Genomic DNA, 17264 nt, shown 5'->3' with positions numbered 1-17264 from the left:
CAGTTATTTTAAAAAAGAGTAAAATCTATTATTAAAAAATTATTATTATTTTTTTCATATAAATTTCATATTTATTTATTTTTTTTAAAGTGATTACATGCTACTTGCATACTCACAATTATCAATATCATTTTTCGTAATAAAAACTAGTATCTTATTGAGGTTTAATAACTCTAGATCCAAGAATATTCTATTGTAATTATAAAGGGGTTCATGTGAATATTTTTTATGGCAATTTGCAGATTTAGGGATTAGGATTGGCCAGCTGGTATATATGCAGCCGAGGACGGTTTTGTACCCCCGAATTCTGGCAAAATCTCGGCAAGATTTTGCCATTTTGGGTTTCTCTTGGACGTTTCTCTAACTAAAAAATAGTAAGTTTATACAAAATTTAAGTTTATTATAAAAGAATTGAAACTTTACGTGATTGATAATACATTATGAATTTAGAAAATAGTAATTCAATTTTTTTTTATTTGTTTAATTGATGACACATCAATTTATAAATAAAAATATTTTTCTATCAATAAATATTAATTTTTTATGAGAAAAAAATAAAGAAATGGTCATAGAGTTTTCAATATGGGGAAGTCCCTTTTGACCTTTTACTGTCAAACTTCATACAAAAAAAGCCTAGAAAGTATTGAATTTGATATCTGATTATGTTGAGGATTGTAAGTGGGTTCTTATATTGTTAGGAAGTGAAGATTTTTTGTTTTTTATAATGATTTTAATATAACTCAAATTGTATTATTAACTCATTTTTTTATAGTACGAGTCCATATATGAATAGGCCACCTCATGAAACATTACAGATAGTATTAAAATCTATCTCAATTAGAAATGTGAGATTCAAGTCATGCTATCTACGATGAAATGGCTCAAATCAAGATGTCGAGAATTTAAATAGGAAAATATCAAATCCAAGAGAAGCTGAAGTGATAAAAAGGCATATTTTGCCAACAAAGGATATCACTCTTCCTTCACTTCACTCTCCAGGAAACTTGTAGCTGATTTTGATTCACTGCTATGTATCTATCCCTCTCTCACTATATCTTTTAGAGTTCTGAACTCTAGATAATCTAAATTCACCTGTACCTACCACTCAAAACCACGGAATGATAGCAAAAACTGGAAGATCCGTAAACATGGTACACGAACATATGCAAAATAACATGATTGGGATCTTATTTGATGATTTCTAGACCAAATGCAGCAGATAACAAAAGATTTATTTCGAATGAACTCACATCACCAACTTTTCTCATACTTCGAAACCCAAGACAGCACCCAAGAAAAAGTTCCACGAGAGGCATAAAATATGCTTTGCACATATTATATTGTCATTCTGTCCAAACTAATCGTGTTGATTTTCTGGTCTACCAATATCATGTAGGACCATAAATGCAACAAACCATGATAATGGCCACACCTGATGGACCCTAATTTCAGGACTGTGCTTGGAATCAAGGTCTCAAGACAAGCACTAATCTTATGGGTGAAAACTGACTAAATGGCAACTAGTGTACTTAAAAAAGGATGACTAGGAATATGGCCAGTGATTGAATAAAGGGATGTTTATGTCATCACATGGTCCATAAAATTAATTAAATGAAAAGAGATAGGTGGTGGGTCTCACTCACCTTAACTCTATCTTCTTGTTATTGGATTGAATGATGAGACATGTCCCTTGCCCGCAGCAGAACTGTTGCAAATTCCTCACCTGATATGCATTATAATTTTTGGGTGGTTCCAACGCTTCTGTTTTCCCAAGGTAAATAACAGAACTACATCTAACCACAACAAGGGAAATCCATGAGAAGGTTTTACTAATTCTGGGTACATCTCAGAAAACTGAACTCTTTCTTGTTCCCAATAACAAGTATTCTGTGAATCTTCTATAGAGAATGTGTGCTTTAAGAGAGGAGTATTGTGCGTATCTACTGTAAATATGCGTCGTACTGTTACCAAATATTTAGCACCCATAGATGGGGTGCTCTAACACAAGGCAGAAAGGTTAAAAACTTCAAATCTCTGTGCCATAATAAACTGCTGAATTTCACATATGACCAAAGACCTTACATCCTGTGCCTTGTTCAATTTAATATGGCAGGAGCACCCAAATTTTAAGGGTGGTAGTTAGTGCTGTGGTGCTGGTCAGCACTGAGCAGGCTACTTTGACTCGGTCAGGGAGAAGGGCTTGTCCTTTCCATCCATCAAGATCGCTGGTGTCACAAAAGATGTAAACATTAGCAGCCGAGCGCATAAAGACAAGTTTTGGGTGATGTTACATGAAACGTTTGGATTATCTTCAACCACAATTGCCGCACACATCCTGAACAAACATATCTTGCAGGTTTATTGATGTAGTGTAAGATTGGTTACCATACCCAAAGAAAAAGGGAGAGAGAATTGGCTTGGGGAGAGCAGTAAAAATGGAAAACAAACAGGAAGAATAAATCGACTGGGATCATGGTTGTCATCCATATTGCTCAACTACAATTCCTGTGGAGTAAACAAACAATCTCAACTCCCAAAGCTGAAAAAGAAGAAATTCCCTGGGACTCACCTTGATGCTCTAAAATCCAGACGTGTGAGGAATGAGGATCACAAGTATTTTTGGCAGTGCTACTAATGCCAATCGATGAGAGACATAAGCCAAATGTTAAAAAATTATCATTGCATACAAGAAGAGAATCATAAAACTCAAGCTTTACCGAATAATATTAAAGACATGGGTAAAAAGAAACAGAAGCAGAGGAAAAAAAGAAAAAAATATGCAGTCACACAACTCTGAGAAATGGTTTATGAGAAATACTTGTAAGGAACATGGTTGGAGGACATTCACTATGATAGAATATGAAGAATCTCAAATGGTTAAAAACTTTCATATAGAGCAAAAGGGGCAGTAGAGTAAATTGATCCACCGTGATTCAACATCTTTGTCCAAGCCTTGGTAAAGAAGCAAAACTGATCCTTTTATAATTTCAACTGTAAGCTTCAAACTAGTAAAATGAAAACAAATCTTACTACGATATCCGCTTTTATGAAGTTGACCACATAGATCCGAGGTGCTTCCATGGGGTAGGGGACAGTTGCAGATCTACAATCGTCTTCTTTTCTTCTCAGCTGATCTACAAATAACCATATTTGGCGTAATATCAATTCCGAGTAAATTTTCAGGGCTAAGAAATTAGGGTTGTTTCGAGCTGATCTAGATCACAAAGAAATATTTTGGAGCATTGCAGCCTTGATCCCGTGTCTTCTAATAATTTTATGCAACAGATGCAGGCAATTAGATATAGGCATGCTTTAATATCACTACCTCCACGGACAGATATATGCACATGTATGTGCAAACCCTGTTTCTCATCCCTCCCTCAAACAATACTTTTCATAAATATAAACTCATTTGGAAAACAGAGAACCGCAATTACAATAACTAATGATGGGATAGAGGCTAAAGACTACAGAATGAGACGTATGCCAGCAGAAATAATACCCCTCTTTCACCTTAAGTGAACAATACGTAATTTGAGAGCCCATTTCACCATGTAAAACCCACATTCCGGATAGATAATTCTAGTTGTGCTTATTGACAAAGGAACCAGATCCCCACTCAAATTAGGAGAAGTCCCGAAACTTGCATTAACAGCTCACCATAAGCACACGCGCTACAAGGCATGCAGGAGCAACGCACAGGTATATAACTCTAGAGGTCTAGCTCTCATCTACAAATAATCGGCCTTTAGATCAACTGATCAGCAAATTCAAGTTAATAAGCACCACATGAACATTTGCTACAATGCAAACTAAAATGCACGGTGAAGTTATGCATATACGTGCATAGATACAAGAGCATAAACCTCAATTAGATGCATCCTATTCCACGACCAACTAAATAGCAACGTACTTCAAAACAGCTGAAGATTAACCTAAGCTATCATCAGCAAACTGAGCTCCAAAAATTCTTCTTATTACCAGAAAGAAAAAGTAGGAATACAAAATAACCCCACTTTTAAACAATATCTTCCACTATCTCGCTTAAAAGGAAGGATAAAGGTGAGGTCTTGAGTATCAAATAATTTCAAATTAAACAAATTAGCGAATCCGCTATATTCACCAAAACATCATCAACTATCTCCTAAGAAAGGCACCTAAAGTCTGTGCTCCCTGAGACGCTTCCTCAGCATCTTGTAATTGTGCTTGTTCATCTTTCTCTTTCTCTTCTTCTTCACATTATCCGCCCACACTGTCCAGCAATCGCGTCAACTGTCTTAGATGGGACGGACCCAGTTGAGCAAATCGGGTTGAAGTAAAACCCATATAAGCTGGGATAAATTCGCGAGAATTGGGAATGGGTCTCTGCTTTGCGTCAAGTCCGAAACGATCTTGGATTGGTGGATTCGATGAGAAGGGAGAAATGGAAAATAAGAGGTGCGGTGGGATTCGGGGCTCGTGGTTTTGCAAAGCGGAAATGAATTTTGCGGCTGGCGATTTTCTGAGGAGATTGTGGAGCGCTAAAGCCATTGAATTCCAAGCAATAATCTTGCACGACGACGTTCTTTTCTGATTAGGGGATGGAATCGCATTCGTTTCGTAATCGTAAGAAATTGGGGACAAGTTTATTAAAATAAAAAATAAAAAAAGAATCTGGACAGGTAACTCAAAATTTTTCGAAGAGGGCCACCTTAACTATATTTATTTAAAAAATAAATAAAAACATTAAAGGATTTGATTATAACCAATGAGAAAATCACAAATCGAAAGAAGAATAATGGATTATAAAGGAATGTGACACAGTATGGTTCATGGTAAACACCCTTTATATGTTTATATATATATAATTAATCATAGATTTAATCGTAGTAGACTGAATTTTATACATAAATAATCAACAACGGATGATTAAATCACACGAAGTACTTTTTATTTATAGCATCAAACATTATAAGCGACCAGGAAATGGCCACTGAGATCATGCCTTCTCACACTCTTACATATATATTGCGTACATTAATATAAAGATGGAAGGATATAAAATCAAAACACACACAATTGATTGTTATTTTGAGCCAGCGTGCATATAGCTGCGAGCTAGCTGGAAGGAAATTATGCATGCAGTGGTTGATTAGGTTGTTCTAACTATACAATATGTTTGGAGTACTGGCTTCATCGTGGCAGCAGAGGTAAGTGGTGTACTTCTCCATGCTGTTGTGACATTCAGGGCATCTCATTCCCTCTGGGATCCTTCCAGCAAAGTGCGAGAACTCGAAACGGCAGCAGGGGTAAGTCTCACCTCGTAGCAAGTCGTGGTGGTTCTTGAAAGCCACATCAAACCCTTGAAGGCGCACATTTTCCTTCCATTTGTCAAACTCATTCAGGGTAGGCAGGATGGAGTTCCCATGCCCATTGACTACCACAGAAGACCCTTTACAGAGCACAGCCCAGCTGCCATCTCTATCATAGCTAAGGAGCTTCTTGATCCCTTGCATCATGGGGTCGCCGTGGTCGTCAGCCTTGCCTTGCTGAATCTTGGAGAACAACATGCTCTCGAGGCGGGTCCAGAAGAACCACATCATGGCTAGGTCTTGCCAACAATGACCCAGCTTCTCCACAGCAATGGTCGCCAAGACTCGTCGGACTTGCTCCCGTTTGCTACCCTTTCCCACATAGGCCAACTCTAAGGATACGTCTGCTGCCAATGCAACTGCACGTACTGTGTTCGTAAATTTTCGAATCCACTCAATGTCATCCCCTCCATACAAGAAAATGTATTTTCCTTCTTTAATCTGTTCATCAAAAAATGTGTACAGAAGTGGAGAAGTGGATTTGATCAGCATTAATTGATATCATGTATATATATATAGATTAGTATAGCATGCAAGCATAATTAATTACAATGCATGCACACTAGTACTGCATGCAGCATGCTCACCCAGTTTAGTATTGTTGGGTCAATGCCATCAGTCAGTAGCTCAAGCCTCCAAGTCTCATCCCTCCAGAGTGCTTCTTCTCTGGCGCTAGTGAAAGGGAAGGCATTGCTTCCCCAAATCCACATCATGTGAATTGCATTAGGGGACACAACCCTTCCTTGAGGGTCTAGCACCACAAGGATAGGCTTATTCCTGAAATGCCACTTCTCCTTTATGAACCTGACCACCGCCTTCCCTATCAAGTTAGGGTGGTAAACAGTGTACCATGGCATTGAAGATTGCAGGCTCTCAAAATGTTTTTGCATGGGATCAGTCCATGGGAGGGAACGGTCTACCAGCGGAATCCACACAAGTTCATACTGACTCTCAAGCCTTGCTGATTGGACCACCCTGGATTCATTGTAAATTTGATCCAGAATTGATAGCTCATCTTGGGAGATGTTCAAGCTGGAAATGAGTAGTAACACATTTTTCCTCCTGAGAACATCTATATTAACCTGTTTTTGCAAAAACATGATCATGAGTTACAGAAAATCAATCATATATAGTAACATATTAATATATTATATATGTATACATATGGTGTTGTAACAATAATTAATGATAGAAATGTATGCATATTGTGTTTAGAAAAGCCAACCCTTTTCTTGGCGTAACCATCAAAAAGAGGCTGAATATCATCCCTAGGGTAAATAATGGCCTTGAGAGGCTTCATATTGTCAATATGGATCATCTCGAAGAGATTGACGAGCATTTGAAAGGCTTCAACATCCCTTTTCTCCTCTGCATTTAATGACAGAGTCTCAGTACTGCTAGCTCTACATCATGTATTAATATTTCTTTCTTTCATGGCAATATTGCATGGTTAATTGATCTATATATATTTGACATAAAAATGACTTATATCTGTATATATACCTATGTATTGGTTGCATATTTCCAACTGCTTTTTAAGATGGTCACGTATGGTTCTGAGCTTGTGAGTTAGGGTGGATAGTTCCCATGCTTCTGTGGTGGAGACCACAAACCTGCGATCAACATCCATTAATTTAGTAGTGTTGTGCTAGGAAAAAGCACCGCATGAACTCTTACTTTTAAAAAGAGAAAATTATATTTCGCACTTTCATGATCAGGAACTGTCACATGATTTTTTAATTTGCATACAAAAAAAATGTCAAAGCCGCCAATTTGCAACATCAATGATCATGATCCCATCAAGATTGTCACGTCTTTTTTTAATCCATATTTATAATGTTCACATCCAAACTGAGAGTGCATATTATAAGATAACGTAATTTTATGTCCAATTTGATAGTTTTGTGGTGCAAATTAAAAAATGTACTGGTAGTTCATGCAAAATATTATTTCCTTTTCAATAATTTGGGTATATTACTTAGGCCAATTGCATAAAAGGCCTTGTGATTGTCCTACTATATGTACTCTAAGTAAGTGTGTGTGTGTGTGTGTTCAAGGTTTTAAAGGATGGATGACTGAAAATACATACTCATAGCCCAAGCTGGTGAAGCTACTAATTTGAGCTGCGCAAGCTACAATACTCCTGATGGTCCAATAGACAGCTGTTGGAATTTGAGCGAAGGCTGAGGATAATGCAGGCACCTCCTGGGTGATATACGCGGATGGTAACTCTTTAAACTCAACTACAGTCCGTGTTACTTCCAATACTGCCCTGATCAGATCATTTAGTGCGTCGAACCTAGGTTTCAATAAGCCTGCATGCTCAATGATGCCAGGTACTTGCTTTAAGAATGCCATTGCTTTTGCAAGTTGGTTTGTTGAGTAAATCTGGGCAAGGAGCCAGAATTCTCCATAGTTCAAAGCAAAAGCCGCAAGGGCCAAGACCATCTTAGCATCCCATGCAAAGGAAGACACCAAGTGAAATATTGAAAGTGTCGTTTGGTGTGCATCCGAGCCACCAATAGCCTTGTATTGTATCTGAAAATTCATATATGTATAGATTATTTCATGAATGTGTACATATTGATGTCAATCCATATATAAAACTTAATAATCTGCAGGGAAATTATAAACTGATCTTTAGGTTAGGTATTAGCTAGAATATTGACGTTGCATATACTATTTGTGAGAAATAATTATTTGAGATAGACATATCATATGTAGCATATATAAAATGTTGTATATATGGTTGGATACAATTACCTCACAGGAAATTCGATCAATTATATGTGACAGAGCATCAACCAGGAGAAGGAAATTGGCTTGGTGACTCTTGTCCTCCAAGTATTCAACTTGCGCTTGAGTACCCTGTAGTAAAATACAAGTAATGTTAAGAATATAATACAAATAATAAAATCAATCACTTTCTATGAACTTACATTTTTTGGACAATTGGAGATTTCACATGATGGTATAAGAGCATATGTCCTGAATTCAAACATTGACTCTACATTTTATCCATTTAATTAAATGTCCCACATGTTGGGCCTACTTATTGAGAAAGAGATTAGCTCACATATGAAGGGAGTGTTAAGAATATCATATAAACAATAAAATTTATCTCTTCTTATGAGCTTAAATTTTTGAAATAAGTGGTGATTTGACAAGTAGTACTTAATTAAGGGACGAAAACAATGCACAAATGCATAATTGAGATAAATTAATTAGACATGCATCGATCTGTAGCATCAAGTTTGCTGATGCTTCTAATTGTTTTTCATAAAACGTTAATTTCTTGAAAGAAAATGGTTAATATTAGTACCGTTATCATTAGGCCCTCAGGATTCAAACTGGCACGATTAAGAATGTCCTCGACAATATAAAGAAGGGGTCTGATATCAACTTCTCGGCCATCTGGAGCATGGGTTCCCAGAACTTGCTTCACCATCACATTGTCATCGGACAATGTTATCATGCTTCGATCACCTTTGATCAATTGCTGCATAGAACTAGGCGAGAACCTGTTGGTGAGGCCGTATTGCTGCAAAGCACCTAGCTGCGGGTTGGTGGGCTGCAACGAACCCAGATGGCTCGGTTGCTGCAGTGAACCCAGATGGCTAGGTTGCTGGAATGAACCCAGATGGCCGCTTGGCTGCTGAAATGAACCCAGCTGACTTGGTTGCTGTAGGGAACCTTGTAACACATTGGTAGTCAGGCCGGGTTGTTGCAGAGAACCCAGCTGGGAGGATTGCTGGAGAGAACCCGGTACTTGGGAGGGTTGCTGCACAGAACCCAGTTGGGAGGGTAAGGGTTGTGGCACATTGCCCAGTTGGCTTGGTTGCTGAAATGTGCCCTGTAAAGGATTGTTAGACCGGGTGGGTTGCTGCGAAGAACTGCCACCCAACTGGCTGTCCATGTTGTGCAAGACAAAGCAAAGGAAGGTTATAAGAAACTCGAGGTATTGGATCGAGGAGGAGAATGTGGCTTGTGTGCTTGTTGCAATTTGGCCGGCCTATATATAACCATCAAAAAGTGAGAACGTATGAATAAATAAAATCAGAATGGGAATAAAGCGCAGCTGCATCAACTTCTTTGCTTTCATTGGAGTTAACCCATTGTACGTTAAGGGGAAGACTCTCTCGCTCTCTCTCTCTCTCTCACACACACAAAAGTGGAAGCCTTGCTTTTGTGGTCGTCGTGTTTCACGGCCTCTCTGTCAAGGATTCTGAAGCAGTAGCATTGCTTGGAGAGAAGGATCCAAATTTGGATCCAGACTCTGGGCCAGACCATGGGTCTAAATTATTTAAACACAGTCACACACACATACCAGATTATACTTCTATGTATTATTATATATATTGGAGAAAGTTATTCTCTTAAAATTACTCATGAAGAACAAACAAAAATTAGAAACATATTTATTTTATAATATATGATGTTTATATATATAACGTAGATTTATAACCTGGACGTGTATTTGTTGGAAGTCGTGGCCGGGTCGGTTTTGGTCTGTTCTATTCATTAATGCTTTATAGTTTAGATGTTAGCAGGTATCTCGTGGTCCACAGCTGGAATATACAGATTCAAGAATTAAATGATCGTGGCCGTCAGATTGTATCCGATGACAAACATATTGAAGGCCATTAATGCTTTGGTTGGCTTCCTTGCTTGATTCCTTTTTTGCTTGTAATGATAGTTGAGAATTTTGGTCCCTAAAACAACGTAAAAAAAAGGAGAAAGACAGATTTGATTCCTTGCTTTTGTTTTCTTGTATACGTAATATTGAAGATTTAGTTAACCATTAAAGCAAGATTGATATGCAAATTATTAAAGGAAGTGTCATGTCGAATTGATATGCTTTTTGCTAGCTAATACGTACCTGAACGTACATGGAGTTTCAAACCCTGAATAGCATTGGTCATCGGCATCTTGGCTACCCCTAGCCTACCTTTTTCTTGATATATTATAATTAATAGATGTAAAAATATATGAGTAAAGGGTAGAGAATCCCATAAGCATCCTTTCTTTTTTTATTTTAATTAGTGCAACACTATATAAAAAATAAATAAACAGACACTTAAAATAAATAAATGTTTTTTACTCTTTCGTGCTAAGAGGGAATCGCACAAAATGGTAGTTTTTATACAATTCAAAAGCGAAATTGTAGTTCTATGATCTTAGGTCATGGTGATTGTAATAACTCTATTTTATCTTGAATTGACTGTTGAGAAGTCAACTGTCTCTTCTCCTCGACAGCAGATGTTATTATGGAATAAGTCCCCCAATACTGTTGAAGTCTTCAAGGCAGCAGACCAAGTAAGAAACATAAAAATAAATAAATAACTGACATAAATCTATGTTTGTCTTGCATGCACGCTTTTTTCTCTTCTGCAATGAATGCAGGTCCATTCTCCGTAAGTTTGAAACAAGATATCATGTACAGATCGAAAAAAATAAAATAGACGAGGTAATTAACAGTTAGGAACAGGGGGTCCATATTACAGTTAACCATAGTTAGATCCAGATTGAAGAGGAATAATTGAAATTTCTAATGTACTCATGCGTATTCACAAAATTATCTACTAATTTACTTGAATAAATTAGTTAGATCTTAATTTAATTTATCAAATACTTAAAATTAAATAAATAAACTTGCATAATACAAAAATTGGTTACGAATGAAAACTTTTTAAATAACTCCTTAAATATAAACTTTTACAGGGCAACCAAATCCAAGAAAGCCATTCTTATTATTTAAAAATCAATTATAAGTAATCATCAATTACAAAATTTTTACAACTTGACTCTCTTTCTTGCTAAGACAAATGACCCGTTTGTCTTCTACAGCAGTAGCAGTTAGAACCTCTAATGTCTTGCGATTCAACCTGATGTAGCCCTCGTCCACCAAGCAACTAGAAATTCATCACAAGCTAGCTGATTAATCTGTAAAGCTCACCTTAGCAAAAACATTTTGGTAGCCCGAAGAAAAACAGCGACCTCATTTGAATCTTGTCCTGGAAAAGAAATGGTATTGGGCATCGGGAAAGTTTCAACTTTTAACCCCAGCTAGCAGACGGGTTGACCCAACTCAAGTTGGGTTGGATCAGTTCTTATTGTCCTGTGCACCGGGTCGGGTCAGGCTTAAATCCAAGTAGGGTTGGTCGGGTTATAGGCCTACTCCCCCGTTCACAACATGCTTACTTGTCATCATGGCCATTTTCTCACCTCACCACAGCAGACAAGCTTCTTGCCCAGTGGACTCCATCACCACGAGAACTTCACTTTATCATTAGTGAAGTGAGATGATTTTTAATTTGATGAAGTAAAACAAAGCCTTTGGATTGGAGAGTGTGATATCCCATATGATAAGTGAGGGTAGGTGGTGTATGAGATCCCACATTGTTTGGGAATAAGAAGTTCTTGTTATTTATAAAGTTCCAATAGGGCTCCAATTGTATCATTTTTTTTTTTGATAAGTAAACAGTAGTATTAATAATAATAGGCATAGCCCAAGTACACAAGATGGTATACAAGAGGTAAGACCTATCTAGGTAGCTACAGTAGTCACTAGAAACTCATGTACATTTAGGCCATTAAAGTCTATAGCTAGCGACCACAGAAATAAAGTGCTGAAAAAAAAGATACAAAGCTCCTCCGTTGTCCTCTCCTTGTCTTCAAAAGTTCGTTCATTTCGCTCTTGCCAAATGCACCACATAATGCAGATAGGTACCATCTTCCACACAGCTTTGATATGTAGGTCTCCCCCCGGCATCGCCCAACTGGCTAGTAATTCAACTACTGACTTCGGCATCACCCAGTTTAACCCTACACGACGGAATACTTCACACCACACGGCACTAGCTGTCTCACAATGTAGCAGGAGATGATTCACTGATTCACCAGCTCTCTTACACATACAACACCAATCAGTAATGATTACCCGCCTCTTCCGCAGATTATCGGTAGTCAAAATCTTACCCAGGGCTGCTGTCCAAATGAAGAACAGTGATTTGGGCGGTGCTCTATTCCTCCACAATCTTCTCCATGGAAACGGAGCATTCGGTATAGCTGTAAGGGCCTTATAATAAGAGCGAACCGAGAAAATACCCTTTCCCGTATATTTCCACCACAGCTTATCTTCATGCAAACCATTCGGCTTCATAGAGTACACTAGGTTGAAAAAATCTGTAAAACTGTTTACTTCCCAATCATGTGCTGCTCTATAAAAAGTGACGTTCCAGTGAACATGGTCCCCTGAGCGAACCAAAAGGTCCGCGACCGAAACTTCTTGGTCACAAGCCACTTGATATACACAAGGAAAAGCGTCCTTCAATGCCTCCTCCCCACACCAAATGTCCCTCCAAAAACTTACACGTGTGCCTTCCCCCACCAAAAGTTTAATATGGTTGGCAAACAGATTCCATCCCCTTCTTATTTGCTTCCAAATCCCCACTCCATACGATCCATTCCCCTCTCTAGTACACCATCCCCCCCATAGGCTGCCATATTTACTGTGAACTACTACTTTCCATAAAGCTTCTGGCTCCATATTATATCTCCAAAACCATTTCCCTAGAAGAGCCCGATTGAATTTTCTCAAGTTCTTTATCCCCAATCCTCCTGAAGAAATTGGTCTGCAAACCGTGTCCCATTTGATTAGGTGAAACTTGAATTCATCCCCCAAACCACTCCAAAGGAAATCGCGATACAGTTTTTCAATCCTTGCCGCCACCGAAGCTGGAATTGTAAACAAAGACAGAAAATAAGTGGGTAAGTTAGAAAGAGTACTCTTTATCAAGGTCACCCGGCCTCCTTTCGACAAGTACAGTCTCTTCCATCCAGCCAATCTTCTCTCTATTTTCTCAATCACTGTATCCCATATAGCTATGGCTCGTGAAGCCGCCCCCAACGGTAAACCCAAATATGTCATAGGAAGAGTGGCTACCTTACACCCCAACGTGTTAGCCAACTGTCGAGATCTACTCACATTCCCAACTGGTACTAATTCTGATTTATCAAAATTTACTCTCAAACCTGATGCTGCTTCAAAGCATAACAACAACGCTTTCAGAGTTCTAAGTTGTTCTTGATCAGCCTCACAGAAAATTAAAGTATCATCAGCAAAAAGTAAATGAGAGATTGAGATAATGCCCCTATTCAGATCACCCACAGAAAAACCAGCCAACAAACCATTATTAACTAGAGCCATTAACATCCTACTCAGGGCTTCCATGATTATAACAAAGAGGAGTGGGGATAGCGGATCCCCTTGTCTTAGACCTCTCGAGCTGTTAAAAAAACCTTCTGGACTGCCATTAATCAAAATTGAGAATCTTGCTGTTGAAATGCACCATCTAATCCACCTACACCATTTTTCCCCAAATCCACACCTCCTCAAAAGATAGATAAGAAAGTCCCAATTTACATGATCATATGCCTTTTCCATGTCTAATTTACAAATAATCCCTGCCATACCGGATTTTAATCTACTATCCAAGCATTCATTGGCTATTAAAACCGAATCCAGAATTTGACGACCCCTAACAAAGGCATTTTGTGGCTTTGAGATTATCTTACCAAGGGACTCTCCCAACCTGTTTGCTAATACCTTTGAAATAATTTTATAGACCCCGTTAATGAGGCTAACGGGCCTATAATCCTTCACTTCCACAGCCTCGGTCTTCTTCGGAATTAATGCAATAAAAGTCGTATTCAAACTTTTCTGAAATTTCCCAGACGAGAATAATTCCTGGAAGACATTCAACAAATCCTCTTTTATCACCTCCCAACAAGTGTAGAAGAACCCCATCGAAAAACCGTCTGGTCCTGGCGCTTTGTCTTTCCCCATTCGTCTGATCACTTCATATATCTCCTCTTCCTCAAACGCTCTTTCCAACCTAGCTGCTGTCTGCGGCTCAATGGAATCAAAAACAAGACCATCCACTCTAGGCCTCCATCCCTCCCTTTCTGTAAATAATTGTTCATAGAAATTCAGCACGTGTTCCCGTATCACAGGGGCCTCAGTACACTCTCTACCATTTATATTCAGCATCTCAATGGTATTATTCCTCCTATGAGAGTTTGCCACTCTATGGAAAAATTTCGTACTTCTATCCCCTTCTTTCAACCACAAAGCTCTTGATTTTTGTCGCCAAGAGATCTCTTCACAAGATAATACCCTTTCCAACTCTAAAGTCAATTCTGCCTTTCTTGATCTTTCCTCTACGGTGAGAGCTCGACCTTCATTGATCCTATCAAGAACCTGCAATTCTCCCATCATGACTTTCTTTTGCTCCCCTAGATCCCCAAAAGATTGGGAATTCCACAGTTTTAGATCTTCCTTTAAAGCCTTTAGTTTGCCTGCAAGTATATGAGAGGGAGTGCCATTAAACTGATACGAGGACCACCAGCTCCTTACCCTATCCACAAAACCCTCACTTTTAAGCCACATGTTTTCAAACTTGAAGTACCTACGCCCACTTTGAATGCCTCCCCCATCCAGTAGAATTGGAAAGTGATCTGAGCATAGACGCGGCAATCTTCTTTGACAAACCTCTGGATACTGACATTCCCATTCTGGCGATATTAAGAATCTATCCAACCGTGACCATGTCTGACTATTGGACCAAGTAAATGGGCCACCGATAAGTGGTAAATCCACCAAATTCAACTCAAAGATGCAATCAGAAAACTCCGTCATGGCTGGACGTATACGACTATCCCCTGATCTTTCACTTGGGAACCTTGTGATGTTAAAGTCCCCTCCTATGCACCACGGGAGATCCCACCAGCTGTGTACCCCCGCAATTTCTTCCCAAAGTTGATGTCTGATGGTATCAACATTCGGTCCATAAATTCCTGCAAAAGCCCACAAAAAGTTATCTTCCACCATCTTAAGAGAGACGGCCACCATATATTCCCCTATGAACTCCTCCCTCTTCATCATCACCCTTTTGTCCCACATCACAAGAATACCCCCCGAAGCCCCATTCGAAGCCAAATAAACCCAGTCCACGTATGGGCAATGCCATACACTTCTCACTATTTTTCTGGTTACCAGTTTCAACTTGGTCTCTTGTAGACATACAATATCCACCCGCCATTCTCGTAGCAAGTTTTTTATGCGAGAGCACTTATTATTCTCATTTAGCCCCCGAACATTCCACGAAACTATTTTTGGCTTCATAAAGAAACAAACGTACCCTTCCCTTTGACCCTATCACGGCTTGAACTACCCTCGTTCAAGGACCAATCCAATCTCTTAAGCTCCCTTCGTTTCTTGGCTCCTTTATTTTTAGAATGCGAATGGCCCACCTCTATGGCCGTGAGAAGAGCCAAAAACTGTTCTTCATAGCCTACACACTTCATACCCACTATCTGTTGAATGTCTTTAACCTTGTTGAAAACCCAATCCGACATCTCACACTCATTTGGTAGAAGACAGTCTAAAGGAAATGGACTCTTGTCCCCTTGCCCTTCACACTGATTATGGCCTTCCCATTCCACCATTGTGTTCATTATCTCCACTCCCTCTGAGGTGGTTTCAGATGAATTACCAGGAATCTCCCTTAAGGTCATCGGCTGATTTAATTCTTAAGAGTCAGGAACCATTATTATTTCATCACTTTGAGCCGTAGGATCCTCCCTTAGGATCTCCGAACTGTTCTGTCCCCCAACAGCAAGTGGTAAAGCTCTCGGGATATGCTGTATTTCGATTTCCTCCAAGTTCTCTTCATCCCGTTCGAATCCGTGTTCTACGAGAAGGTCCAGGTGTTCTCCCTCTGAGCCATGCAACTCCGTTTGAGCGAAATACTCCACCATACTACCTATCGGTAAGTTCTGTGCGTAAATATCTGGGAAAAGGACCGTCGGAGGCTGAATCTCGTCTTTTTCCTCCACACGATGCGGTAAAATCTGCTCCACCCTTCTCGCCGGCGATGTCTGTGATGCCGGCAAAACTTTCGCCGTCGTTATCTGTTCGGCCTGAGTTTGGGTCGACGTGGACTTCTGTTCTGCCGATGTATATGGGTCGGGTCTCGGGTTTCGAATCCTCCAGGTTTTTTGAGGTAGCGGATCGTGAGATGAGGCCGGGTCATACGGCTTCCTAAGCGGGCCTTTACCCGTGGGCCCCTTTCTGCCCAGATGAGAAGGCCTCGTGGCCCTAGCTTCCTCCCCCTCCAGGCCCAGATCCGGCCCAAAATAAGCCTGCCCCATTTCTTTCTTTAGTAAGCACTCTATTTTCCTATGTAAGTCTAAAATCTGCGTTTTTGCTTCCCACAACAACTTCAACGTTTCCCCATCAGACACGCCACCTAGCTGTCTACTACTACTCTGCCCCTGGATCAGGCACGTCTCTCTGTCAGGGACATTACTCAACGCCATACCTTCTTCATTTTCAGTACGCTGCTCCTTCGGCTGCTCCACCATCAGTGCCTCCTTGTAGGACAAAGGCTGTGACTGCACCAACCACTGCTTGCCTATCATCTTCTTCCTACTGTCCTCAGTTTGCACTTTTCTCCTTTCATCAACAAAATCCCACAGCACCTCCCCCATCTTAATCCACCCACTTCCCTCTTCCTCTGGTATGAATATGAAGTTCCTCCTCCCACCAACTCCATACTCTACCACTGCCAGATAACGACCTCTCGAATTTGAACACCGTTGAGCAATGAAACTACTGCTGCCTTCCCTTTTTGAGGTATAAAATTCCTTTTGTTCTTCCTTTGAACAGACCGCCATGGCCTTTGCCAACCACTGCACCGCTAATGGACCCAGAGCTATCTGTGCCACCATCCTCCAAGTTTTTTCTGTGATAACCACCCTGCCCCCCTCCTTTACGAGAGAAAAGCATTTTGAATCAATCACAACCTCCTTACACCACTGCATAACGTAAAGCAAGAACCTAAACTAAGC

The 17264-nt window shown here is 39.6% G+C and overlaps 1 protein-coding gene and 1 long non-coding RNA gene across 2 annotated transcripts; both read right to left on the bottom strand.

Moving 5' to 3' along the window:
• Positions 1-1706: 1706 nt before the first annotated feature.
• On the bottom strand, positions 1707-4807 carry LOC122306856. Its single transcript, XR_006241557.1, has 2 exons — positions 4158-4807; positions 1707-3134 (listed from the first exon to the last, which is right to left on the bottom strand). It is a non-coding gene; the product is annotated as an uncharacterized LOC122306856 (long non-coding RNA).
• Positions 4808-4905: 98 nt separating this feature from the next.
• LOC122306855 (protein SIEVE ELEMENT OCCLUSION B-like) lies at positions 4906-9359 on the bottom strand. The gene is made up of 7 exons (XM_043119381.1): positions 8674-9359; positions 8115-8219; positions 7441-7889; positions 6855-6964; positions 6577-6719; positions 5939-6433; positions 4906-5792 (listed from the first exon to the last, which is right to left on the bottom strand). The coding sequence occupies exons 1-7, from the start codon at positions 9265-9267 to the stop codon at positions 5142-5144; spliced, it is 2547 nt and encodes an 848-aa protein (XP_042975315.1). The 5' UTR covers positions 9268-9359; the 3' UTR covers positions 4906-5141.
• Between the last annotated feature and the right edge of the window lie 7905 nt (positions 9360-17264).

Source organism: Carya illinoinensis, chromosome 4, assembly GCF_018687715.1.
Source record: "Carya illinoinensis cultivar Pawnee chromosome 4, C.illinoinensisPawnee_v1, whole genome shotgun sequence".
In the NCBI taxonomy this organism is placed as follows: domain Eukaryota; kingdom Viridiplantae; phylum Streptophyta; class Magnoliopsida; order Fagales; family Juglandaceae; genus Carya; species Carya illinoinensis.
Note: the sequence above shows the minus strand (reverse complement) of the source record. Positions and strands in the feature narration are given on the sequence as shown.